A 27,181-nucleotide genomic window follows, 5' to 3' on the forward strand; every position below is an offset into this window, starting at 1 on the left:
CTCCTGGCAAATATGGTGCTTATTTTGTTTAGTCTGTATTACATCTAGAGGGTTTAGAAACATACCCCCCCCCCAAATAAATAAATAAATAAATACATAAAATAAAATCCTCCAGCTGCTTAGTTCACAGAACGCTAACTTTGTGATGCCTGTTTCTCTGGGATTACAGAGAACAAAGCTAATAAAGATGTAAAAGCTCCAACAGAGCCAAAAGCTCTGCAAAAACCAGCCATCTAATTCATATGCAGATGCCTTTATGCTCTTTCATTAACATTTCATTTAGCTGCTCGCACATTTTCCTGCCACTCTCAAAGGGCGGCTGTTTTTCCTTTTTCAAAAAATATGATCTCTGAAAGACTGATTTAATAAAATGATCCGAGTCTGACTGAACTCCTCCCTTTTCCACCAGCTGAGGAGCAGTCGATCAGCACTGGGAATTCACACCTCATCACAGATCTGTAAGCAATGGTGAGCGCTGACGATTGAATGGGATTAAATTCCAGTCAGTGGTGATTATTATTGAATCAGCGAGAGATGATTTCACTCATTTCCTTTTTGCTTTAGCTGAGAAGTTCAGACATAAATAAACATCATCATCTGTCCGTCTTCTCTTTCAGTCACGTCAGTTTCACGCCCAATGAGGTACTGATATCCTAAATACAAAATAATTATGAGTAGAGGTGAGTGTGTGGCAAGAATCAGGAATACAGTCTTCTAAAATCAATAATATACTCAGACCAAACATAATCTTTATTTACTTCATTTGAGTATTTTCCAAAAGCAAATTACAAATAAATAGTCGGATATACAAGGCAGGGTCTCCAGAGAACTGGTCTATGATAACAGATACAGTTAAATATCTTTAAAATAAATTCTTTTTTACATTTTGCTTCATGTGCTGATGGCAGCTCCACGCACATGTATGTACAAGTCAAAGTCAAATCAGCCAGAGATTAGAAAGGCGTGACTCAGAATCACAAGAAAAGGCAGCAAGTGTCACATTGTGAGGGATGCTGGGAGCGTGCCTGTGCTGCGTACGGACGTGGATGAGTCTCACACTCGGTCATACTCGTACAAGATGACAAAGAAATATGCGAGAAAGGCATTACACTGGTGATGACGGTCCTGCAAAATTCATTTTAACCACATACACACACAGACACACAGACACACACACACACTTGCAAAGTCTGCCAATTCTTCAACCGGTGCACCTACGCACATTGAAAAAGCTTTATTTAAATCCTGTCTGTAATCAACTGCCTTATTTGGACAGGATTTCATATTGCACTATGATTTATCAAACATGACAATGATTACACAGTCATTTCATCAGTATTGTAATACAAGCAAGTGAATGTGCCTTTTGGTGCACACTATGGTCTGTGCAGCATTAACAAAAGTAGATTCTATCACTGTATGAAAATTTCAAAAGACTAAACAACAATGCATCTTTGTTTTTTTTAAAAATCTTTTAAATAAGTTTGGTTGGTGTATTATCCTAAAAAAAAAAAAGAAAAAGAAAAGGAGCAACCGTCTGACTGTTGATAATGTAAAGATAAAAAGTTATTAGACCAGATATGAGCTCAGCATTCTCACCAACCAGCTAGTCGCGTTTTTTGCCCTGGAATGACTTTGTGCTTTTGGAAACAAGATGTGCTGGTGCGAGAGACGTCCCACGAGCCTGGGAGTCGGAGTCGGACTGTGGGTGGGAAATAAAATAAACCATTCACAGAACTCAAAACATGTGAAGAGAACACAGAGAGAGAGAGAGAGAGAGAGAAAAAAAGAAGCTAACTGTCTCCTGACCTGCAGGAAAGACAACTTAAGAGAAGATTTAAGGAGGAACGTGGTAATTGTGGAGTTTTTGCGGATGAGCACGAAGCAACGAGGCTACGAACCCGTCTGCCTGACCTGAGCTTCTGCTGCGGCGCTCAGGCAAGAGTTCAACAGACAACATCAGCTATCACACTATCTGTTTCATAACTCACATCTGGAACAATAAAGACTTCAATAAAGAGGCCACGCAACTAGACAAAAAATGTAAAAGGCAGCAACAAACAGGGATCTTTTGTGTTCTTCTTCAATATTTCTCCATTTACGTTTTTTTTTTTTTTTTTTTTTTGGCTTGTCTGTGGTTACAAATTCAAGTCAAAGCTGTTTCCGTGGTGGAATCTGTTAATATGTGCACAATAAAGAGGGAAATTGCAACCCTGCTTTTCTGTTGATGGGGTAGAAGAAAAAAGGGGGGGGGGTTTATTGGGAGTGTTTCAGAGTCAACTGTTGGTCTGGTCTGTGCTTTGAGAATGAACAATGCTGTGCTGGTCTTGGTCATCATTTCCCACCGTACATTCTCTCTATGTCGCTCTGGTAATGTGTTTTCAGCTCTTTACGTTTGAGCTTGAACGCATCAGTCACTAATCCTGTCTCGGGGGTCCACGGGTCTGGACTCAGGCGGATCTTGCGAGGGATCTCAAACCTCTCCAGCTGGGCTGCAACAGAAGATCAAACATGAACTTGTAACTCTTAAAAAGAAAAGTTCCATCACTATAAAATCTGAAGCCTCCACATATCCAGAGCTCTTCCTACCTGTTAGAGCAGCCTCGGTGATGACTTTGAGGGCCAGCTCCTCCATGGCCTTACTGTTGCACAGCTCCTCAAATACGCCTCGGACACCGTACTGGTTAGCCAGGGCCAGGAAGTGCTTCTGATTGGGTACCACGAAGCCTATAACGTATGTCTCATCACTGCAGAATGAGAAGAGACGACAAAGAGATGGGTGTGACACAGCATACAAACACAGAGCAGTCTTGTGTGTGCATTCTAGCCCGCTGAATGTTTGGCCAAATATAGTCATCGACACAAACATGGGCAGTAAATTGAAGAGACAATTTAGCAGGTCTTCACAATGTGACACATTTGCACTTATAAGGATGCTGGAACAATACTGAAACTCAATGGAGCATGAAAAGATTACACTGAATACTGATAAACATGTCAGGCTGCAGTAAGATGTTCACATTTGTGGTCACGAAGGTCAGACGTGTTTGAGATTCTTTCCACCACCTTCAAAATGAGTCATGATGTAATGTATGTAGGTAGAAGCTATGATCTCCCTAAAAGTGCTTTCTTGTGTGCTGCAAGCAAAAGCAGTGAGGATATAAACTTTAGTGTTTGTCAAAGTGTGACACAATTTGGATTTAGACTTGTCACAATAATTATGTTATCGTACATAATTTTGTCCAATCCCAACCCCCAGACCCCTTGCATTATTGTGCTTTTATATTATCATTATATCAATGGTCTAAAATAATCTTCTAATGACAATAATGTTGTTTATCGTGACTATTACAATATATCGTCCAACAAAAGTAGTTATCGTGACAGGTCTATTGGTGTTTACTGTATAAGGCAACTATTCAATATTAAGATCAGATAAAGCTACACTGATTGATTGCTGAAGCCACTAGGGGGCTGTTTACACATCCAGCACTCACAGAAAAATGTTAGTGTTCATTTGATGATTTGTTTCTGACCTGCTAAATGGAAGTCTTAGTTTTAGCTTCTCTCTCTCTCATTTATTTATTTCAAGCTGCTGCTGTGAAGTTAATTAAACGGTAAATGTGTGATAAAGCTAAAACCAATTATGCTGGAGGATTAAAAAGCTTTGTAGAGCAGATCAGTTGGGTGATGTTTTAAAAGAAATGGTACAAGCATCTCCTTTCAGATTATATGTATTCATTTGGTTTATTGTTAATATCATAAAAACTAATTTGAGCATTAACATTATGAAGCAGCACAGGAAGAAACTAATATTGATTTGCTCCCCTTTTACAGCCATTGAAACTGAAAACAAGTGTTACACAGATGGCAAACATATAATACAGGCTGTATTTAAATAGCGTTTGCACCTGTTGCACTCAAACACACCTGTTGGCATAGGCGCAGATGTTGTCAATCAGTGGGCAGTTCTTCAACATGGCCTCCACCTTTCCCAGGGAGACATACTCTCCCGCCTGCAGCTTCACCAAGTCTTTCTTACGATCTGGAAACAGAGAGGAGACAGATGCTTGTAACTACGTGTGTGTCCATGTGCACTTTTACAATAGTAGATAGAGTGTGTACAGTCATATCTTCAAAAGAAAGGGAGGGGGGGAAAGACCAAACTGTGTATATCTGAGTGGTGTACATAAAAAGGCAAAAGTTGGGAGGTTCTGGCTGAAGTAGACAGGACTGTGTGGAGTCATTCTGGGAAGTGAGGTAAAAATCTGATTTGTTAAAAGATTCCTGCCAGACTGATGGATGGAAGTAGAGCAGAGGAGGTTTGATCTGGGAGAAATCCAAGAATGTGGGGCACAGTTGATAATTTGTGCTTTATCCAAACTGGGATGAGATTACCCAAAGTGGAAATCTGCGTCTCACTCACTCCTCCAACATCATCATCATCATCATCATTACTCTGATCCACGCCTCCTCACCAATTATCTTGAGGCACCCGTCCTCGTGAAACTCCCCGATGTCTCCCGTGCAGAACCACCGCTGGCCTTTCTCATCCACAAAGAAATCCTCTTGGTTTTTAGCCTCGTTCTTGTAGTATCCCATGGTGATGTTGGGTCCACCAATGAGAATCTCTCCTCTGGGATGCGGCTCGTCTGTGCTACGGTAACCGCCTGAAAGCAAGAGTTTTAACATCACTCCATTGCAACTGAAAAAAACAGCAATAAAAAACGTTTTTATTCTCCCTCAACATTATTTTGCCGAGATAAAAAGCTGACAGCGTGTTTACTTTAAACTCTATTTCTGCTGTGCAAGCCAAGCAGGTAATAAAGTCAACTTGATAAGTATTGAAATTTAACCGAGTGTATTAAAAATGATTTATGATCCCTTGTGTAAAAAGATGGAGAGTTGTACATGAGTGGAGAGGAAAGTGATATCCTTTCCTTACAAGGTTATGGACAGGCTACAGAGATCTCTCCTTTAATGCTGACATTCTCACTAGCCTGGGAAATGTTGAAAATACTGGCGGATGGATACTTGTGTGTGTGTATATGTGTGTGTGCATGAGATCTAACAAAGAAGAGCAAAAAGTACTAATGGATGTCCATGTGACTCTATCATCTTATCATGTACTGTGTGTGTGTGTGTGTGTGTGTGTGTGTGTGTGTGTGTGTGTGTGTGTGTGTGTGTGTGTGTGTGTGTGTGTGTGAGTGTGAGTGTGTGGCTCTTCTCCCAGTATCACTCACCCTCCACCCAGTCCTTGAGCTTGATCTCACAGCAAACCAGCGGCCCTCCCACTCTCCCAGTGCTGTAATCCCATACTGGAACAGACAAAACACACACACACGCATGCATGCAGATCAGAAAGCACGCTATCATCAAGGCATGAAATTTATTGCCATGGCAATACGACCCCACTTGCTCCCCTCGCCATGGAAACTCCATCCCAAAGGAATGTCCACAAACCAGTGTTTTCCTGGCTCGGATGACTGCAGCGGAGAGAGTGATGGACAGCGAGCCGCTCTGTTGGTTTAGTCTGCTTGGGAAAGGCTGGGAATATTTCCATTTTCTAACTAATGTGTTGGCAATGAGCGCCAATAGATAAGCTGTAAAGCTCAAAACAGATTACTGGCACAAGCAGTACCACCGCAGCTATGAGTGGCATTCTTTTACGTACATTATGTAGGGATTAATGAAATGATTTCCCTTTTTATGAGAAACTGGAGGACTGTCCGCAATTTTTATTTGATTTAAGAAAACGTGCACACATGTTCACATTCCCTTGTTTTGAGAGTTGAACGACGGGCCAGTAACTTGTGGCTAACCGGAGCCCTCAGAGTGCAAGGACTTGTTGCTCATGTTGATTTTTCCACACTATATCTCCCTTTTCAAATCAGAAACCCATTCCCTTCTCTGTTTACTATGACCCACTCACAATATATCTGCTAATCATTTTCCTCTCATCTATTTTCCCATCCCTGCTGCAAAATACTGGTTCCCTCACATCCTCCCATTGCTTTTATCTCAGCCTGTAGGTTGTGGAAACTCCATCTTTTTCTGTCTGAACTTCCCACAGTTGCATAATAATGTGCCATGTTTCCAGTTAGTGGTTCACTAGATGAAGCCAGATACTAATTTAGTTTTGATTAAATGGCTACGGCTGAATAATTATAAACAAACAAAAAGCTATAAACTGATTTTTCCTAGTAATTGCTGCCCTCTTATGTAAAGCAGTTGCAGATAAATAAGACATTAAATAAAAGTCTACAGTCATGCGTCAGTCATCAGGTCCTTAGTTTAGCATGTTGTATGCTGTATTTGAGTTTGAATCATTGCAGTTCAAGATGTCAGTAAACCAGCTCTAGTTAGCCATTGCTAGCAACACCAGTTGATAAAAATGCATTACACTGTAAGTACACATACAAACAGCGTAGCAACATGTCCTCAGATAGAAGTTGGACAGTGCTGCACGACTGATTTAATGTGACACAATTAAGATAGAAGTGCTAATAAACATTGTTACAACTTTCACACTATTGTTGCACAAGTCAGTCATCTTGGATTTTCAGATTGGGGCTAGTGAGGTTCTTACGACTTTCCGAGTCAGAAATCCGACTTCAGGATGCCTTCCACTGGACACTTCCAACTGGGAACTTGGAAATTCCGACTTCTGAGTACAAATGGAATGCACCATTAGTTTCTAATTAGCACTAAACACAAAGTGTAGATCAGGATGTTTCATGACAGTCCATCCAGCGGTTGTTTAGATATTTCAGTCTGGGCTAAAGCTGTGGACCAGCCACCATCATCCCTAGAGCCACACCACTAGCATGGCAACAGAGTCTAACTCTTTGATTCATAGAACTGTAGTTACATAAGTAACTGTGGTTTGGAGGTGAAGAGGTCGAGAGTGTTGCTGTGTCTCAAATCTCTTATTTCTGTATTTACACTTAATATTTTGCATCAATGTGTTGACGCTGAATATGGAAAAATTGAGTGCACTGTAAGTGGTAAAACGGTCAAGAAGTTGTGGGTGGACCTATTGACACCTTTCGCCTTCAATTGTCGCCATCTTGGCTATACCATTATACTGTTGTCATATAAGCCATGAGATGGCGAACGATAATGCGAATGTTAACACTAGCTTACTAATGCTAGCTTGCTAACTAGCAAATCGTAATTTCCAGTAAGTGTGCAACACTGTGTTTGATTTGAGACATTACCCTGTCAAAATTTGAGCACTACACAAGCATGTACATAGTGTACACAGTGTACTACACCTTTGGTACCATTGTACCAACAGAAGTATGTGATTTGAGACAGAGCGTATGTGACTGACAGCAGTTGAGTCTCAGTTACACGAGTGAAATGCATGATACAGCCTAGTGTTAGTGTCAGTGTATGTGTGATTTATTGGATATTTCTAAATATCCTTTTTGCAGTTTAATTTTTATGCTGTTGTATGACTCTCACGGTTGCTTACGCTCGCTAATTGTTCCAGCGCCGCAGGTCTCCGTCAGGCCGTATCCCTGACCCACTGGGCAACAGAAACACACGTTCATGAAGCGTTGCGTGGCAGCGGACAGCGGCGCTCCACCTGATAACAAGACCCTCATCTGACCGCCGAGGAGAGACCGAACTTTCCTGAAGACAAACCTAAGTGGGTAAATGGAGGCAGATTGTCAGGGGAACATCTGAGAATTACAAGCTCTACTGGTTGAAGAACTTCTAAAATCTCCTCTACATACTTGTCACATAGAGGTGTGCTGTATCCTTTGGCAAGCTGATCCAGTTTGTAGTTGTATGCCAGAATGAAGAGTGTTCGCTGGACACAGTTCATCTCCTCGACTTTTGTCATCACGTTCTTATAGATACGATCCATGATCTCCTACAAGGAAGGGGGACAGGGAATGAAGTGAGATAAAGAGATAAAGATATTTATAGAGTGAGACCTAATGAATTAATGACAGAAAGCAGTCAAACCAGTACAGAAAAAATAAGACTGAGGTGGAAGAAGCCAAAATGTAGCAAAAAAAGCTAAAATAAACACAGTGAAAGAGACAGAAAATGTATGAAGAATCTTCATACATTTTCTGTCTCTTTCTATCTTCATTGAAGATAAAATGAAAAATCTCATTCAGTACGCGCAGAACAGATCCTTTGCCATAACAACTCCTAATATGGCACCCAGCCAGAGCTGTGACACCTTCAAGTAGACCGTCTGATCTTAAGTACAGAGGCAAAGCACACATACTTGACGAGATCAGAGCCAATGATATGTTTAATATTTAGGGTTTGTTTGTTGTTAGTATAGTTTTTTTTAAAAGGGGATAGTAAAATTCAAAAGGGAATTGAAAGGAAGCTGAAATGAGGTCATGGCTATAGAGCTATTTACTATGACCCCATCTCAGTTGTCCATATAGTTGTTTTAAACACTATACATGCCTATTGTTTTATGTTTATATCTAAGTAGGTCAGAGATTATAAATCACTAAACACATAAACAGCAGAACAACTTTCTCTGCATTGACGTTCTCCCCAGAGGAACAAATTAGAACAGCGCGGAACATGTGTGTCTCTTTACAGTTCAGTTGCATAACAGCAAAGGCTGCCCAGCGGAACAACACAACAATTGACCTACAAAACCAGAGGAAATCCAACGCAGTCCACAAGGATGGATCTCTGGCTGGGTTCAATGAGAAACAAAACAGAACTCTAGCTTACTTGTTCCACTTGTTACAGCAAGTGGGGCCTGTGTATGAAACTACAGCTAATTAGTCTGAAATCTTTGGCCAAAAAAAAGCTCTTTTGCCAAACAGTGAGGTGTGGTATAAGGTGGAGTGGATATGATTTGTTAATGTATCAATTAGTTTTACAATTGCACAATTCTAAAACAAAATGCAACATTTAGCAAAACTGGAAAAAGATGAACTCACATTTAGTAATACAGACAGAAAAAACTTAAAACTTCAATCATCAACTTTTGGCCACTAGGGGGCTGAAAACAGTTGACAGGCACATCACATATCATTAGATTATGGCTAAAATGGTAGCAAACTATTGCCTACTACATCCAAACTAACTAAGAAAAAATATCTCTGTGGCTGTGGCCAATGCTAGGCATGTAAAGAATAATTGGTTTATTGGAGCTTTTCTGTTTGAAATTGCAGTGCAAGTTGATGACTGTGGCTCAATCATACCTCAAATGTGCTGTAAAAACAAAACCAAGCGCTCCCAGATATTAAAAAGCTGCCATTTGGCTGGCAATTCTGTGTTTTCAGCATTATGAGAGAGCTTTTCACTCCAGTCCACCCACGTTGATGCAATTACTTTGACTATTTAGCTCAGATGATAAACAGAGCTAAATAAATTTGGTGACAGGGACAGAAGGGCACTGGGAACCGGAATGCCAGTTAAACAAGTTGGTATTATTTTGTAGCCTGATTATAACCCAGTCAAGGGGGGTAGCGATGGTTGGGGAAACCCACTAACCAAGAACACGTCATTATTATCATCAAATTACCTTCAAAAAGCTGGACTCAGTGAAATAGAGGAAAGGGTACATACAAAAAAAACAATAAAAACCAGCTGGTCCCTGTGGGTGTGTACGCTCGCTGTGTGTGTGTGTGTGTGTGTGAAGCTAAGGCAGTGAGAGAGGAAGTCGACACAGGATTCATGCAGCAGCCTGTTGTCATATCACAGCAAACAATTTGTATGTGTGTGTGTGTATGTGTGTGTATGTTTGCATGAGTGTGTTTCGTGGGGATAACCACATGGGGCTTTCTCACGTTCCGTTTACAGCTGTGAATGGTTCCAGACACTGGGGCCCTCTGCCCTTTACGCTACGACCGCTGGGAGATGGGGGTGGGTGGGGATGTGGTGGCGGGGCTTTGCTCATTGTGAGAGAGCACGAGAACATACAGCGAGAAGGGCGTATTGTCTTGAACCAGTTGGTGTACGGCAATGGAATTGTAATTTGTTGAATGTCAAATTGTCAATGTCAAATTTCTCTGTATAATTCTTTGTATAATTCATTAAAGACACACATTACTCATCTTTGGGGTTTTGAAATGTTCATAGGTTTGAACAGTAGTCCTACACCATAGAGTTCATGCTTTCATTGGACAAGAGATTTTGTTTCAATTAATTTTTGTCAAAAAAAGAGCATCAAACTGGAAATCAACCTTGTGGTGTAGTCAAATATCTAAGGTATTCGTATTTAGAATGTGCTGACAGCACTTTAGCTTGGATTGTACTTGGATTATCCTATTATTATATTAAATATATACATGGCAAAGGCAAGAGGGCCAATGCAGGTCAGGTGCTGTATGTCAGTGCCTCACCACCTCAGGGCACTGGAAAGGCATGACAAATGACAGAGCTGTCCAGTCTTTACATGATGTTTTCAATTCTATGACATGGAGGACAGTATTGCCACTGAATTGTAGGTGTTCCACTGTTCCTATGCACTCACTATCAGCAATGTTCAAGCTATGCTTATGTGCCTTAAAGAGTTAAAGAGCATGATGTGGACACAGTCTTCCCAAAGCTGACAAAGCTCTTCAAAATTATAGCTTCATTGCCAGTGACAACACATCAGTCAAGTGATCATTCTCCAAATTAAAGCTGATCAAGATCCAGCTTGGGAACAGATGTGGAGAGGAAGGCTCTCAGATCTTCTTTTGTCCATTCAGAGGTTTGTCTCGATTTACCATAACAAGTTTATTAATATTAGAAAGTCATGGCCAAAAGAATTCTCCTTTTTATTTCACAGATCTTGCTTCCCTACCCTGACAGGACCAGCTTCATAGTTCCATATTTTTAAACATATTATATTACAGAGATGATTACAAAGTAAATGGCTAAGAAGTACATCCATTCAGAGCCTGTTTGTTGTCTCTTGCTGATATGTAATATGAATGCAGCAGCTCTATATTTCTTTTACCTCTGCACCTCTGACAGCATGAATACGCTGCAGAAGCAATGTAATAAATCTTCATTCAAAAAGTAGAGTGAACCAGTCACCTGAAATAACGAAGAACGAAACTCTTTTCAAATGTTGTTGACTGTCAGTGAAAACAATGAGCAAGCGAAACCCTCTGTAGAGCTGCAGAGTGGGGTGATCATTTTCGGCAGGTTTGTCACTATGAACAACCCTTTTCACACACACATTGTCAGTTGATCAATTGGTAATATAAGCATATTGATTATTACAGCTTTAATCCTTGAATATTTGAGTGCAATAATCTACACTGACACTGAAGGCCGTGTGAACACTGTATCAGAGAACATTAATGGTAACACCCTGACTGCAAACTTTTACTGATCAGCTCACACTGTATGTCCTACTTTTTCCCCCCTAAACTGGAAACTCCTTCTAAAACAAATAAAAGCACTTAAGAAGGGTGGGACGCCCGCTTTTGCTCGATTGTTGGAAAGTTGCCATAGACAACATAAATACGGCCTTGCTAGGTTTTGAGTAAAACCCATCTTGGCGTCATCGCTGCTGAACTGGATTAATCACTTCAAAGATGAGCAGAAATTGTCAATTTTATAATCTACCTTTTTAGCCCCTGGGTGTCTAACCGTCCAGTCTTTTCATTCTTAAGTGATACAGCAGCATAATCCAGTGATGTTAGGCAGAGAGTATTTACGTCACGGTCTGTGCAGAGGCTCAGCCAGCAGATCAAGGCCTGCTGGACTCTGTCAGTGCTAATCCACAGCTGGAGAACAAACAAAGACAGACTGAAATCTGATCTGCTGCCAGACGATCCCAAAGTCAAGCCAAGAGCATGTCTTGAAACATAGATTTAAGGGAGGGTGACTTAGTGTCTATGTTCAGGCAGTTTAATGCAGTATAGTGCTGTGCTGGGTGTAATGTCGTACCGGCACAGCTGCCATCAGAGTGGGCTGCAGGAGGCTGGTGTCTCCCTTGCTTCCCTTTTTGATCTTGGTTGACTATGGATGGGAAAAAGAAACATCACAATAATGATTAGACAATTCATATTTCCAGCTTCTAATTTGGATTTACAGTAGATTACAAATATTATTTCCAGCTCATTTTTTGCCCATCATTGGATTATTTACAATAAAAAATGCATTGATTTGATTTTACAAACACAATGATACATTTACTGCTGTTCAGTCAGATAGTGAGAAGGCTAAGATTATTTGTGCAAACTACATGTGAGCTCAATTGGAATAAAACCCCTGATGCTGACAGTAGTGTCACTTTCCATTTTAGCTAAACATACAGGGCTGGGCATTGACATTGACAGTTTTTGTTTGAATTATTTAAGTGAGACAACATTTTAAAACCAAAAGTCTAAAAATAATATAAAAGTTATGTTTTTATGCAAAGTTACTTCACAGTTTTCCATAAACAGATCTATGGACACACTCAAAGTATAGAGGTGCCATAACCTGCCCTAGCTATTTAATATGAATGTATTAAATAGCTAGGGCACTTTAGGCAATGTAATTTGCCAAAAGAGCTAATCTGGAGAAAAAAACTGCACAGAGTAGATCCAGTTTATGATGAAATACACAAAGATTCCTGTTTGAGTCTTGCTGTACCTGGTCAGCCAGAGTCTGAGGTGAGGAATAACCGATTCTGCAGCCATGAGCAACACATACAAGCTCTGCGCTCAGCTCCAGTACGTGGGCCAGAGGCAGGTAGCCAATGTAGGTGTCCTCCTCACTGTAGACACAAAGATATTCATTTACATACAGCTCTCATAGTAATCAGCATATACTCAGTCAAGCATCAGGTGTGATTCATTTCTACAGGCTAAATTAATTAATGTATCATGATCACTAGGATCATGAGTCATGTGATTGTAACGCATGTTTATGATTGTTGAGTACTGTGCAACAACAGATTAACATCATCAATTGGGTCCATCTTTTCCCTCGCTGGGAATACAAGTACTTAAAAATCATCCAAATTCTGGGAAATCACATTTAAATGGACGTGTTAGCATGGGCATACGGTTTTTACAAAGGAAAGCCGACTGTCTTAGTTAACCTCTGACCTGCATCTTTATCACCCTTACCCCCATCCTCCCTGATTTTTCCCTCCATCCTCCACTCCCACCCATCTGCATTTCCTCTCATCTCTGCCTCATTCCCCAGAGAGAGGGGGGTTGATTTTTATTTTACTGTAAACACTTCTGTTGCATGATGGTACTAACTGGCTGACTCATACCTCTGCACGTGCTCAGCTGACATGGAGGCGCCGACCAGGAAGTAAGATCAAGAGATCTTTTGGCATTTGTTCTTAAACATAGTGTTATCACACAACCTTATAACCTACAGCATATAGCCCCTGACAGCAGAGATGAGTTAAACAAGAGTGGGGAACAGCTGATAAGAAGAAGTTAATGTCCTCATTGTGATGTTATCTAACACGCTAAGGAGACTTTCTCATGCATGGATGGATTTATGCATATAGCATAGCACACTCCTCACTGTGGGCAAACAGTAATAGTAATGGATATGGAAAGGTAATGGTATATAAAAAATACAAAAATACGTCATTCTTGCCCTGAACTGAGTCATGGCAACAAGAAGCCCATATCAATCAGAGTTCCACCAATCAAATGGCTTGACCAAAGCACTTTACAATGCTTTTCTGCTGCTTACTCACACTCATACAGGGCAAAAATTGGCAGAAGCAATTTGGGGTTCAGTATCTCGCCCAAAGACACTTCAACATGTGGACAGAAGTAGTTGGGGATCGAACCGCCGACCTTTTCATTATTGGACAACCTGCTCTACCTCCTGAGCCACAGCCATCCCATGACTTTAGAGTTTAGAGAGGTTTAGAGGTGCGAGTAGGCAGCTTTCATTATTAAGCTAAATGTCTGTGGTTTCCAAATTGATTGTTTTGTTCAAGTCCCTTTTTAAAATATTTGAACTTATACATTGTCTATGTGAGTAGAGGAAGGTAGCTACAACCTAATTTCACTCTGTAATCTTGCATTATAATGTATAATGCCAATTTAAATGAACCTTGATATTTACCTCTGAGACATTAGAGTGGTATCAATCTTGTCTACTGTAAATCTTAGCAAAAAACCTAATAAGCATGTTTCCTAAAAAGTCTAACTATTCCTTTAATGACTACTCACATGTTAATGTTAATGTCAATGTGCTGCATGTGCTTACCACAGGTTGGGTATCCGCTCAGCCATTCCAGTAATGCCGGCGATAATGTTGCTATGGGAGATCATGACGCCCTTCGGAACACCTGTTGATCCGCTGGTGTACATGATGACCGCGATGTCTGAAGGCAGCGGCTGTTTACGCTCACGTGCTGCTGTATTATGAACAGAGACACACACGTGATGAACACTACAGAACCACATTATAGTAACGGCCTGCAGCATGACACTGTGATTCATGTATGTTTTTATATAGAAACTGAGCACACATACACACAAGAGAACACACACTAAATTTTAGTAGCCTTATACAAAAATGCAGCCATGTTTAAACACAGACACATTCTTGGAGTGAAAGTAATAGCTTCTGTCAAACTAATTATGAGTTGCACAAATGCGTGTGCGCAGGATAAAGAGAGACAAAAGAAGATGCCTGGGATGTCAAACGCCAAAGAAATATTTTACATTGTCTGTAATTGAAGAGAGACTGTGTAAAAGTTCAAACACAGGGATGGAAAATTGTCAGCTGTCATATTAAAAACAATCAGAGCCCTCTTGGCATAATGGAAAGTTTGTGTCTGACTGTGCTTGCCAAAAACACCATCTCCCCTCCTCTACTCATCTATCCTCTTTCGCTCCTCTTCCTCTCTCTCTTTCTCTCTTTTTCCCCTGTCTTTGCTCTTACAGCTATGTTTTCAACTATACTGGCTGAGAAGCAATCCTCTCCTTCTTCAACTGAACTGTATAAAATAACACATCCACAGTCATCGTCTTGTGCAAAAATGCATTCTTTAGTTGAGCCAAACTATTAAAAGGCTTGAGTGGTCTGACTTAGCTGAATAGTGTGTATCTTTATTCTAGTAGTCACTTGTAAATTAAGTGCTGGTGTTTTATCCCAGTACACAATGGTAAAGGGACTGTACTTGTATAGTGCTTTTCTTGTCCATTCACACATCATTGGTGCAGCCATTGGGAGCAATTTGGGGTTAAGTATTTTGACCGACTCTACCTCCTGAGCTACATCCACCCACTAACAAACCTCTGCCATGGCTCAGTGAGGAAACACTGAGAACCACACAGTTGGGATTTTGAACTAAAAAAAACTTGCAAGATACCCACTTAATATGATCAACTCAGACATTTGAAGCCTCATATTAGCTTTACACTGAATAATTACTAGTATGACTGAATTGTGTCTCCTATCTCTTCTACTGTGGTAGCTATGGAGGGATTGCTTCACAAAGTCAGTATAAAGTATAATGATATAGTATAATGATTACAACCCATAACTATAAACATATGAGTGTGTTTGTATTGTATTAAGATAGAACTGAACCCATGTAGGTTTACATGCTTGGAACTATGGATCCAGGGTTTGTTGTCAGTTTGTCATACATGCATGTATTTTACACATGAATAAAATGATGTTTTCCACCCCAAATATCATGGACATGCAGAGGCAGTTGGGTGACATACTCAGTCTGTGGTGTCCTTGGAGGTACACACATTTCAAGGCCAGGGTGTACTTGAAATGTATTAGTCCATACAATGTGTGTGAGGACAAAAGTGTTCTGAATGGTCAGTTGAAGACAGGAAGACAAGTCTGCCTTTACAAACAGCAACCAGATGGAATAATAATTGAAATGGGTATGGGGGCGTATACTTCAGACAGTCTTTCTTCAAAGGCATTCATGGTGTTGCCTTCATTTGTCACAAGAAAAGATGATGGACATAGTTGTATGAAGAATGAATTAAGAAAGATTACTTTCTGACATTTACACACCTGGGCAATCATTATGTGAAGTAAGTTGGCAATTACAAAAGCAGTTGGATTATATCCTTTCTTCCAATTCTGATGTTGGAAGGGTGGGGGAAGAAAGAGTTTCAGAAACCCTCCTACAAGCGCCATGGTGGATGCATTCTCTAATTTGTTTTGGCCTAGCCTCAACTCCCATGAATCCTGTTCCTCTTGTGTAGTGCGTCATTATCTGCCATTCGGAAAGGTTCAATCAAAACCAAACAAGGTGGTGGTGCATGTTTGAAATCACGTATAGAGACAGGGCTCAGAGTAATGAGACTCCTGCCTCCTGATCCCTCTCTCGGACCCCCACCGTCTTTAAACAAGAAACAAAACCAGTCAGTGGTTTGGCTATCTTTACTCGTCATGTGAAAAATGAGTCAGGTCTTTTTTTTTTTTCCCCTCTCTCTGTTCAGCATCGCGTGGAACACAGACAGAATTAGGACATCTGAGCACAGCGGGTAGGACAGAGGGAGCCATGAAGGGACAGAAAGGAGAGTAAAGTACATGACAGTCACGAAGGGAGGGCCTCTCGTCTTCCTTTTACTCGGATACAAGTCATGTAGGAGTGTGTGCTCTGAGAGTTGATGTCATGTGAAGTTAACAGCGCTGTGTGTAAACATGACCCTCGCCTATATCTTTGTGCTCCATCCTCCCTTTCTGAACTTCCTTCCCTCTTTATCGGCGCAGGACAGTACCAGCTTCTCTTGTTTTGGGTCAGTCGGTTCAAGGGGCCACATAAAGGATTTTTCCTTATCCATCCGATCTACTAACTGAATAAGCATCATATCGACCTTAATCTGACACAGATGTGAGCACTTCCTCATTCACATGACCTAATGGGACTGATACCAATCCTCCCCCACACCCTACCGCAAGGAAAACCCTACCATTTAGAGAGGGGCTATATCTGTTTTAAGATCAATCTTCATCTGCCTAACAGTCAGTCTTCATTTAACTTAGTTTGCTCAAGTACTCATAGTGGAGTTTCCAGTAAAGTATTGATGGGATGGAGTTAGTGTGGAGTTGTTCAGCACCTGAAACTCCCTCCATGGACACCTTTCCAACAATCTGACATTCACACCAATGATTGGCTAGGTGTGCCGAGGTGTGATATACCTTACATCCTCTCTACAGCTCTCTTGTTTCATTTTTCACACAACTACTTCTATCACTTTATCTTTATGAGTGCGAGCCTTTAAGGAGAGATTGTGCTCCGTTATCTATATTTGAGCAATAATTGCTTCCTGCCCCTCTTTATGACGACAAGCTTTTTGACCTGTCTTTCAGTGTGGCAATTCAAGTTCAGGTTCTCAAGTTTATTTGTTTTATGTAGCACTTTAAAAAGCAGGGGGGAAAAAAATGCTCTTGCGTCAAAGGGCTTCACAAAGGCTGGCATCTATAAGCATAAAAGGAGCAAAATGTAAAAGAAATCAGATAACAAATAAAACAGATTAAACAGAGTTAAAAGCCAGAGAATAAAAGTGAGTCTTAAAAGTATCAACAGACTCAGCCTGTCTAATGGCCTCTGGCAGGCTGTTCCAGAGCTGAGGGGCCACTACATAAAAAGGCCCCGTCCCAAGCCCTTTGTTTCCATGAACTGAGTACTGCCAACAATTTTAAGGTGTAGTAAGGGGTGAGAAGGGGGCAAGACCATGGAGGGATTTCTTAACAATTAGGAGAATCTTGAATATTATCCTGTAATGAACGTGGGAGTATGCAAGGATAGAAGGATTGGGGTGATGTGGTCTCGTCTCCTGTGCTGACCTCGTTAATAACCAGGCAGCACTGTTCTGGATCAGTTGTAGATAGGTAATGGTTTCTTGAGAGATGCCTAGCCAGGTACAGTAGTCCAGTATGCATGGATGATTCTTTCTAGGTCAGATGTTGAGAGAAATTGTCCGATTTTGGAGATGGTTCTGAGTTGGAATTCAGAACAGAAAACTTTTGTTTTAAATACCTGTTTTGTTGAATTATATTGCTTAATAATGAAACACCATAGTTATTAAGGGTTAGGGTTAGGGTTAGAGTTAGAGGGTTAGGGTTAGTTCTTGTGTGACACATATAGTGTGAAACTTCTTGAGGGGACTATATGATTATCTACAATGCAAGAATGCATGCATTTTCTTCATTTTTAGTCAAATGCCTTGGTTTTACCTTTGTTGGTCACTGGAATTATATTTGTGAGCGCGCGCACACACACACATATACACACACACACACACACACACACATGCACACACACACACACACACACACACACACACACACACACACACACACATGCACACACACACAGACACACACACACAGACACATACAGTATACATAAATACACATACCCATGATACGAAAGTTTTATAGAACAAATAAAATGCTACAATTTCTCTTTCTTTTAACCAGATGGATTAAGACACAAACATACACACAGCATACCATTCTCTGGCTTGAGTCCCAGCTTCTGGACAGCAGCCATGTTGTGCACACTGATGCCACGTGGATATCCGGGCCATGAGGTTGGTGTGCTGTCCACGACTATGATATGCTGCAGCCTCGGAACTTCAATTAGGATAGGCTGACAGACAGACACACATGCACGCACACACACACACACACACACACAGTAAGTGCACAAAAGTGTGTGTATATATCAGCACATGATGGAAACCAGGTTTCTTTTAAAACTAACTGCAAATCCCATGCACACCATCCCTCATTAATATCTGGGCTACAGGAGGATTAAGAGGGGATGTGTGACAATGAGCAGAGGGACTGTGTTTATACCACCTTGATAAAAGCAGACACGGAATACCAGAGCACCATTTTTCTTTGGGCCTTAACATCTGCATGTGCACTTCTTATTCTTATGTCTCTATGGTGACAAACCGCTCTTCTCCTCCTCAATTGCACTGCCTCCAATGAGTCACAATCTCAGATTCCCCATGATCACTGACTGCAGACATTTATTAATCATTCAATTTCCAGTGTGTGTACATGTGTGTGTGGGAGAGAAAGTGAACATGTTCTAACCTTGAGTTTGGTCTCCAGGAGCTCTCTGCTGGTGATGATGTGGGTAACCTGAGCCTCATTCAGACCATGAACAATGGCTGGACCCCCCAGTGTGGAGTAGAGGGTGACCACTGCAACACACAAACAGAAAAGAAACCCCACTATTATCAAAAATGAACCCTAAATATTCTAAGACAAATAAAACTGATTAACTGGACAGTATATTTTCCCTTCACTGTATTTACACATGTCCTATGTGTATGTGCTACAGAGCTTTGGTCCCTTTATTGATGGATGTTAAAATGATATTTATAAATCATTTTTAAGATTTTCATGAGAAAACCTCCATCTTTTATACTATACAAGTTCAGCATTTTGTAATTATCTCTCTATGCAGTAGTTTTCATTGTTAATGGTGGAGTCCGCCATTCCCACGCTGGATTCAAATTGCCTTCACACGCAAGGGATTCACAGGAAACCATGCAGCATATAATCCATTTGTAATTGCATATCTAATAATATCTACTTTATTGTTTACTTGCCTAAATGTATCAGAGCTGTATTGAATTATTGTTCATGCAAACCGAACATTTCCTACTGCTGCTGCTTCACATTAAAAAGCAGCCACAGGGAACGCAATGTATTGGTCACAGAGGATAGCGCTCACCGAAAAGAGGCCTACACAACACGATAACACTCACTTCGACTGTTTTTTAAATTTTTTACAGCAGGTTGGTTTTAACAATTGCACAGAGTAATAGAACAAAACGTCCAAGCAACAGGCTGCACGCCACCAACTCCCCAGCAAGGTAATCAGCTTTACACTGCTGCCCTGCTGTTGTGTTGAAAACTAAGCGTGCAGCATTAAATTGTAATGCGGTTCCGATCACTGTCTGACTGAATCCTTTATGTCGGTTTGGCTACACTGTAAATGGATACACCAGTTCTTCTGTTGTGTTTGCTGAAAAAATAGCACAGTGAATGTTTGCTGTGGTTTTAAACTGCTCTTACTATTCTCACCACAAACCACAAGCATCTCCAAATTCAAATATTAAGGATTATGAGTTTAAAAGGCTACTTTCTCTTGGTCAGTTCAGACTTGCTTATGAAGAATAAAGAATTAGACTACTCTGATATTGCTGTTTTTTTTTCTCATGCCGTTGTACATTTTCTGGGCTGCAACCAGCATTTCAAAAAGAGATATACTGTAAATCACTGGGAACGGGTAAAATATGGACTAAATGAGGAATCGGGCTTCATGGGAAAGCACTGGTCACTGGTTATAAATTATATTTTTTGGAATTTAGTACCATATCCCTCCTCTGTGATCTGGCTCACTGTCCAGAATATCAGCCTGTAGTGTCAGCCAATGTCAAGAGGAGTCTCTAACTAAGTAAGGCTAAACTATGCCTTATGGTGATATCATTACAGTAGTGGCTATTCCAGTATGAAAAAAGTTATTTTCTAATGTGAAATAGGCTCTTCACTTGAAGGCTGGTGTCAGTAAATTAACTGGCTTAGAGTTAATAGATAGAAAAAAAGGAACTTCTGCTCACATGTATCTATGTAATAAATATGCAATAACCTCATGTACAATGTTTATTTCCCTTTTTTAAATGCTCAGTTTTTTGTTGCAGTAACTGTTTATGTGTCGACTGTATTTATGATACGTTTTAAAGCTGCACTTCGTGGTATTGTTTGTGTGTGTGTGTGTGTGTGTGTGTGTGTGTGTGTGTGTGTGTGTGTTTGTGTGAGTGTGTGTGTGTGTATACATTCATCATATAGATAGTGAAGCACGTGTGAAGAGGGACAATGTACGTGCACTGTCTACACAGCACAGCGGTTGTGCTTTGGCCCCTCCCATACCGGTGACCTCATCAGGCACCTCCAGAGGCCTCGGCAGAGCCTCGCGGCCAATGGGGCGCAAGCTCTCACTGCTTGATAAGCACTCTTTGGGGGATATAAACAGTATTGGTATGTGAGGGGGTGTGTGTGTGTTATGACTAAGTGCATGTATCTGACGGAGTGTTTGGTATGTGTGCTTGCATACATGCGTCCACTTGGGAGCGTCAGCAGTTAGAGCTGTTAAGAGTTAATGTTTGAATCCTTTTTTTTGTGTCATCCCCATCTGATGTGATGAATATGATACAGTTTGATAAGATGACATCATTATCATAAGAAAATAATTACACATTATGCCAAACTGTGTTTTCTTTGGGAACGTCTTTACAATACTGGCCAAAAGGAGACGGACTCCACATACTTTTCTGTGTAGTTTTAGTAATTGGCTGTTTTTCATGGTTTGGCCTAGGTCAATTAATACAAATATAGGGAGGCCTTAGTGTTAGTATACAATAGTGGGCTTCCATTGTTTTTGAAGCAGCTCGGGGAAGACCCTTTTCTGTCTCATCATGACTGTTGGAGCTATTTTTATGTTGGTTTAAAATGACATTTACACAATTTGCTGATTTATTGAGGTGATGTAATTTTTTTGTTTTGGCTTATGAAATGACGTCAACTTATTTCTGGGTGGGGGGGGACTGTGTCTGGGTCTTCTCCAGCAAACATGTAGACCTCATGTTAGACTTAGAAAGGTTTTTTGTTTGTTTGTTTTATTTGTTAAAAGTGAGAAAAATCGGGCCAAATAAAAGGCAACAGAATGGCAGCTGTAATATTGATTTGGATTGTCTAACATGAGAGTCTAGGAGCTGAACCCTGTCAAAGTGGCACAGTTTAAAAGGGCTGCATTTATATAGTTTAAAAGAACCCAAACACGACAATGACAGTAGTCTTCTTGGCGTGGAAGAACTTAACAGGCCCTCCATGACGCTTTTGAGGCCTATTTGAAGCAACTTCCTGCAGCCAGGTTCCAAAGTCTTAGCAGCATGACTTGGGAATACAAAATATGGGTGTAATTCCCAGGTGTCCATATACTTTGGCTATGTAGTGTACACGCATGGAAAGATTCAGTATGACGCTATAGTTCAATATGATACAGTACTGTACATGTACAGCTTATCTGTACTGAGTGTGCGTATGTGCGTGTGTGTGTGTGCGTGTGCGTGTGTGTGCGTACATTGCAGTTGTGCAGAGATCAACAGTAGCAAACAGCTTTCAGGTCAACACCCCTATTCCCCAGCTGCACATAACATGGACAGAGGAAGAGAAAAGGAATTAGAAGGAAGAGAAGGAGTGAAAGGTGAGACAAGGAAACAACAATGAGTGAGAGAGGGGTGATGGGCTCATACATAGTAACCCTGTACTGAGTGTCCCTACACTGACACAGACACAAGGGTTTATGGGACAGGGCTTAGTGACATCACATGCTTGCGTCATGGAGGTCCAATACTTCCTGCTCTGCGACAGTGTGTGTGTGGATGAGGGCCATGACACCTCCAGCCGTGAGATCTAAACATGAGATCGGGCCCCAGAGTGACATGCACGAACACACTGTACTCTTTACAACTTATTTTAATACAGAAAATCTAGAAGTAGCATATGTAGACAAATTCACATCCCTATAATTTGACTTTTTAAGATATCCCGCTTCAATAAAAGACGTCTTTAAAAAGGCCCAGAGAGTCAAATTTTCCTCAGCCAAACAGAGTACCATAAAATCCTTCACCTGACATTATGGCATAAAACACAGTCAAAACTTGGAGTTATTAGGTTTTCATGTGTCCACAGCATTATTTTGAGAATGAATGTAATTGCTGCTCATTGAATCCCATTTTAATTGATGTACTATATTGTTACAAATGCAGAGAACTCAGAAATAATGAGCATGTTTGCCTTCTGACAAAGAGCCAATATACAATGTACACACACACACACACACACACACACACACACACATACATACATACACACACACACACACACACAGTGTTTGAGTTCACTGGGGGCCTTTGGCTGACTCCTTGATGCCTCTGTCAACATCAGATGCTCACGTAGACTCTCTCACCCCTCCTCTGACGCCATCAGCCCTCACTTCTCTCTCTTTCTCTCTTTCCTCCCCTCTGTCTCTTCCTCCGTCTCTCTTTCCAACCTTTAACTCCTCTCTACCCCCCGCATTATGTTTTATCCGCAGCCCCCGGGCTTTCCACTGTCCCACTGTTTGTGTTCGCAAGAGAGAAAGATGCATTATAAAAATGCTTTATTGGCTTGTACTCTGAGCATATTTCCAAAACATGACAGTTTAATGGAGCACAAACTAAAGCACACGGATAAAATGAAGGGTCCTTTAAGGACAATCAAAAAGATTTAATGAGCTTAAAGTGCTGTGGTGAATGCTCATATTAGAGACAGCGCTCTTTGGTACAGAACATACTGAAGAGTAAATCAGTATTTAATCTCTCAAGGCAGAAATATGCTGCTGCATTGCTTACTATAGGTTGAAAGTGCAATTAATGTGAGGATTTTAAACCTACTCTATTGTTTTCATTGTTGGCTTTAACACAAACACATATCATTTCATAGAGGTGTCATATAGACTAATGATCACAATACTTCTCTGTAACACTGTAACTAGCTAAAGCAGTGTTATTATAATAAGCTAATGATAAATTATTCACCTGAACTTATTCAGCTAAGCAATTATTCTGACAAGTACAGTACAGCTTATATTTCTCATCAGTTTCTACATCAGGAAAAACAATGGCTACTGTGATACAAGCTGAAAAGACCCTTTTGGTATAATCAATGAACATGTACATAACAATGTAGAAATTTAAAAAAGTACTATTATTATTATAATGATATTGTTATTATATTCCAGTTATTCCAGTCTGTTTCCATGATAAGAAAGTGAAACGGATAGAGAGGAGAAAGAATTGGAACACTTATGTAACAGCAAAGCAGAAGGGACAAATTGACCTTCTCAGCTGGGCTCTGTGTTTTACAAGTTGTCCACTGCAACCACTAAACATGTGTGCACACACACAAACAGAAAAGGCTATAAATCAGCCTAATACTGACACATTTGGAAGATGCTCAGTGGGAACGAGCCAACTGAAGAGAACACACAGTCGCCTTTAAAGTGCCAGTGCAGAACAATCTAAACTGGAGTACAGTATAGTGTAAAGTTGTAGTTGTTGTCATTAATGTAGATTAAGGGTGTGATTTTAGGACTAAACGTCAACAGTTATCCCTGTGGCTCTGTGAGGTTGTACTTGAGCCTATCATTGCTTCAAGCTAAATGCTAATGTCAGCATGCTAGCATACAGTGACAATGGTAACATGCTGATGTTTAGCAGATGTAATATTTACCATGCACTAAGTTTAGCGTGTTAGCATGCCAACATTGGCTAATTAACACTACACATAAAGGGAATGCCATTAGTTGTATAGATACTTAACTGTAAACCAAAGTTCTGGATCAAGTGAAAACTTTCAACTAAGGATGGCGCTGGAATGATGAAAAGTTCAGGGTTCACCAAAGTGATTAGAAATCATTCAGTGGGGTACATCAATATCTGTACCATGCTAATGTGTCCAATGGTGAAAAATGCAATCTGGGGATTTTGTTATCAGTATCAGTGGTGATCCAGAATGAAAATCTGCAGAATTCTGTTGGTTTTTTTGCTTGTCATGTCATAGACAATATTAATTTAAGATAACACAGATTGATTTCTAGTGAATTAGAGCTCTGCCACCGGAAATAAAAACAGTTTTTGCCCACTGATGTCAAAACACAGCTACTATGACTCACAGATAGTGAAATGTGGTTTTATATGTCATTTGATTAGGTGAACTTTTGTAAATGCCTCTGACTACATTATGAGTGAACATTAGTAACTGTTTTACAGGAAGAGAACATTACAAGACATAATGATGTAAAAATACTGATTTCATATTTGACATGCCATATTTGGTAAATATTGGTGATAAATAAGTAATTAACACAGATATAGAGGATTAAAATGGGTTAAAAGTCATTTTCATTTCACTAGGTCTTAACATTTTGAGTTTTACAAGCAGCATCTTTATTGGTGGAAAATCTGCTGATAATCTGCAGAATTGTCGTCTGAATTCTGTGGACCATGAATGTCTGTATAAAATGTAATAGCAAATGATGAAATAGTTGAGATATTTCAGGTCGTACCAAAGTGGTAGACCGACTGAAAACTGACCAAACTGCTAAACTTAATTAAGTTTTTTAAATTGAAAAAAAAATTGAACAGAGCTGAAACAGTTACAGTAACATGTCACATGCACTTGCAAAGTATGAAAGGCTTGACACTGATTTTTCAACTTGATATAACCTGCTTTCAATCCTGTTTTTGTAATAGAAATTAAGATACTTTCCATTTTCAGTCTTTCATCATTATCTCATCTACCTCTATCCTGTTGTTGAAATGCTTACACACAACTTACATGGGAAGTTGTACATGAAGCAGGCCTGGGCAGCGATGATCCACTCAGCTCGCGTCTCACAGAAGATGGCGATGTTGTTCTTCGGTCTCTGCCCCAGTGATGCCAGACCGCTGCCCAGCTGGGACGCTGCAGAGAGGGTCTCCTCATAAGCCAGCCAGTGGTACTCACCCAGAACCACCTGTAAAGTTGGAAGAAGATGAGTTAGAAATTAGAAGAAGTATTATATTATCTACTAGTGTTACAGTTGAGGATAACTCAGTTTATTGTGTGCTGGAGGGAACATATTTTCTTATTTTTTAACCAAAAGGAACACTATGAACACTGTGAGTCACATGCTTGGCCTGCTTCGTATTAAAAAGTCACACAGACGGGAGCAACACCGCTATTTCCTCATCTGCTGTGTCTCATGCTATGGCATCTCATGTTCATCATCAGCATGAGAAGATAAACACGGGCTTCTGGATATACTCTGCAACACTCATACACTGATGACATATAAAACCACAGACACACACACACACACACACACACTCATAGTGGCTTCCTGGACATGCATCTGTGAGGTTATAGTGGCTTCTAATGGTTAATAAGTGGTAGTGCACGCAGGAAGACATACGAAGGCATACAGTGATGATGACTGTACAATATGGTGTTCCACTGGTTGGAAACAATGGTTAAGAGCCAAACAGTTAGGACATGTTTTCTTGCAGTAATACCTGTTTCAACAGTGGGGTTTAAATGGATTAGAAGGATCAGGCTTTTGGGATTAGTGTGGTATCAAAGTTGGTTAATTCCAGACTGTGCATACCCCAAACATACCTATAGGATTGCCTCAAAGTGTTCTGCTTGGGTAAATTGTGAGGTATGTTTATTGAGAGAATCTGTGAATGCAGTTTGTATGAATAAGCATATTTTCTAAAAGCAAGCTAAATGCTAGTGGGTTATATGTGAGCACCAAAACTGCCTTGAAACTGTCCTCCTTTCTTTTAGCCACATTTTTATTTCCTTTCCACCCGTGACTGCTGTCTCTTTTCATTCCATATTCCCACTTCTGCCTCCTCTCTGGACATTTGTAAGGTCAAAAGAATTCAGGGTGTCTAGAAGACTAACAAAGTTGTCTGCCAAAAGGAAGTAAAAAAAAAAAAGATTGTCACTTTAAATATATTACAAGTGGTTTGTCTAGACGGCTGGTTTAAAAAAAACATTTGGAGGTTAGTTATAATAAGAAATGCTGACAATTTGAAACAATCCTTATTTTCATTTTCTGCATGATGTGACGAAGGCAGGAAAACAATTCAATATCTGTCAAAAGCAGCTTTCACTTCTCTACACCTCACACTCTCTGTCTGTACTCATTATCTTTTCACAGCTTTTCAAGCTTTGGCACCTTTTCTCCTTTTCTCCTTCACACTCTATTCCCTAAACTCTTTCTTCCTTTTCTATCCTTTGTGAAACTTCTTTATATCGATCACCTCCACTGTCAAACCTGGATATGCAATCTCTTATTCTGTCACGTTTCCATTAATCCTGCCTCATACCTTGCACACACAAGTTAAAGAATAAATCTGGTAATAGTCTTTGTTTCTTATGATTAGCAAATCTAATAAAAAAAGGTGTAAGTGAAAGTGTGTGCAGCCAAAGCCTGAGCTTCATTATTGTCCAATACCTATTAAAAACACATCAGTGAGGCACAGTCTGCGCTGGATGACATGTTCCTTCATTTCCCTGATCATAAGCAGTCCAGTATATTGAGAGTTGATCCTACATATACCATCCTGCTGCTTTGAGTCCTATTTGAGTACATTTAGCTAAAAACTACAGTACCCGCCTATTTTAG

The 27,181-nt window shown here is 40.3% G+C and overlaps 1 protein-coding gene across 1 annotated transcript in view; it reads right to left on the reverse strand.

Annotated features, from left to right (window-relative positions):
* Positions 1 to 736: 736 nt before the first annotated feature.
* acsl3a (acyl-CoA synthetase long chain family member 3a) overlaps positions 737 to 27,181 on the reverse strand; it is a 33,556-nt gene continuing 7,111 nt past the window's right edge. The window contains exons 4-16 of the mRNA XM_053320084.1: positions 25,345 to 25,522; positions 18,991 to 19,100; positions 18,397 to 18,535; positions 14,167 to 14,317; positions 12,574 to 12,697; positions 11,884 to 11,955; positions 7,746 to 7,885; positions 7,481 to 7,653; positions 5,244 to 5,318; positions 4,479 to 4,670; positions 3,931 to 4,045; positions 2,590 to 2,747; positions 737 to 2,492 (exon numbers count right to left, since the gene is read on the reverse strand). Of these exons, the coding sequence (XP_053176059.1) occupies positions 2,335 to 2,492; positions 2,590 to 2,747; positions 3,931 to 4,045; positions 4,479 to 4,670; positions 5,244 to 5,318; positions 7,481 to 7,653; positions 7,746 to 7,885; positions 11,884 to 11,955; positions 12,574 to 12,697; positions 14,167 to 14,317; positions 18,397 to 18,535; positions 18,991 to 19,100; positions 25,345 to 25,522 (1,785 nt within the window). The 3' untranslated portion in view covers positions 737 to 2,334. The remainder of the gene's footprint in view (positions 2,493 to 2,589; positions 2,748 to 3,930; positions 4,046 to 4,478; positions 4,671 to 5,243; positions 5,319 to 7,480; positions 7,654 to 7,745; positions 7,886 to 11,883; positions 11,956 to 12,573; positions 12,698 to 14,166; positions 14,318 to 18,396; positions 18,536 to 18,990; positions 19,101 to 25,344; positions 25,523 to 27,181) is intronic.

This window comes from Scomber japonicus, chromosome 6, assembly GCF_027409825.1.
Source record: "Scomber japonicus isolate fScoJap1 chromosome 6, fScoJap1.pri, whole genome shotgun sequence".
NCBI classification, from domain to species: domain Eukaryota; kingdom Metazoa; phylum Chordata; class Actinopteri; order Scombriformes; family Scombridae; genus Scomber; species Scomber japonicus.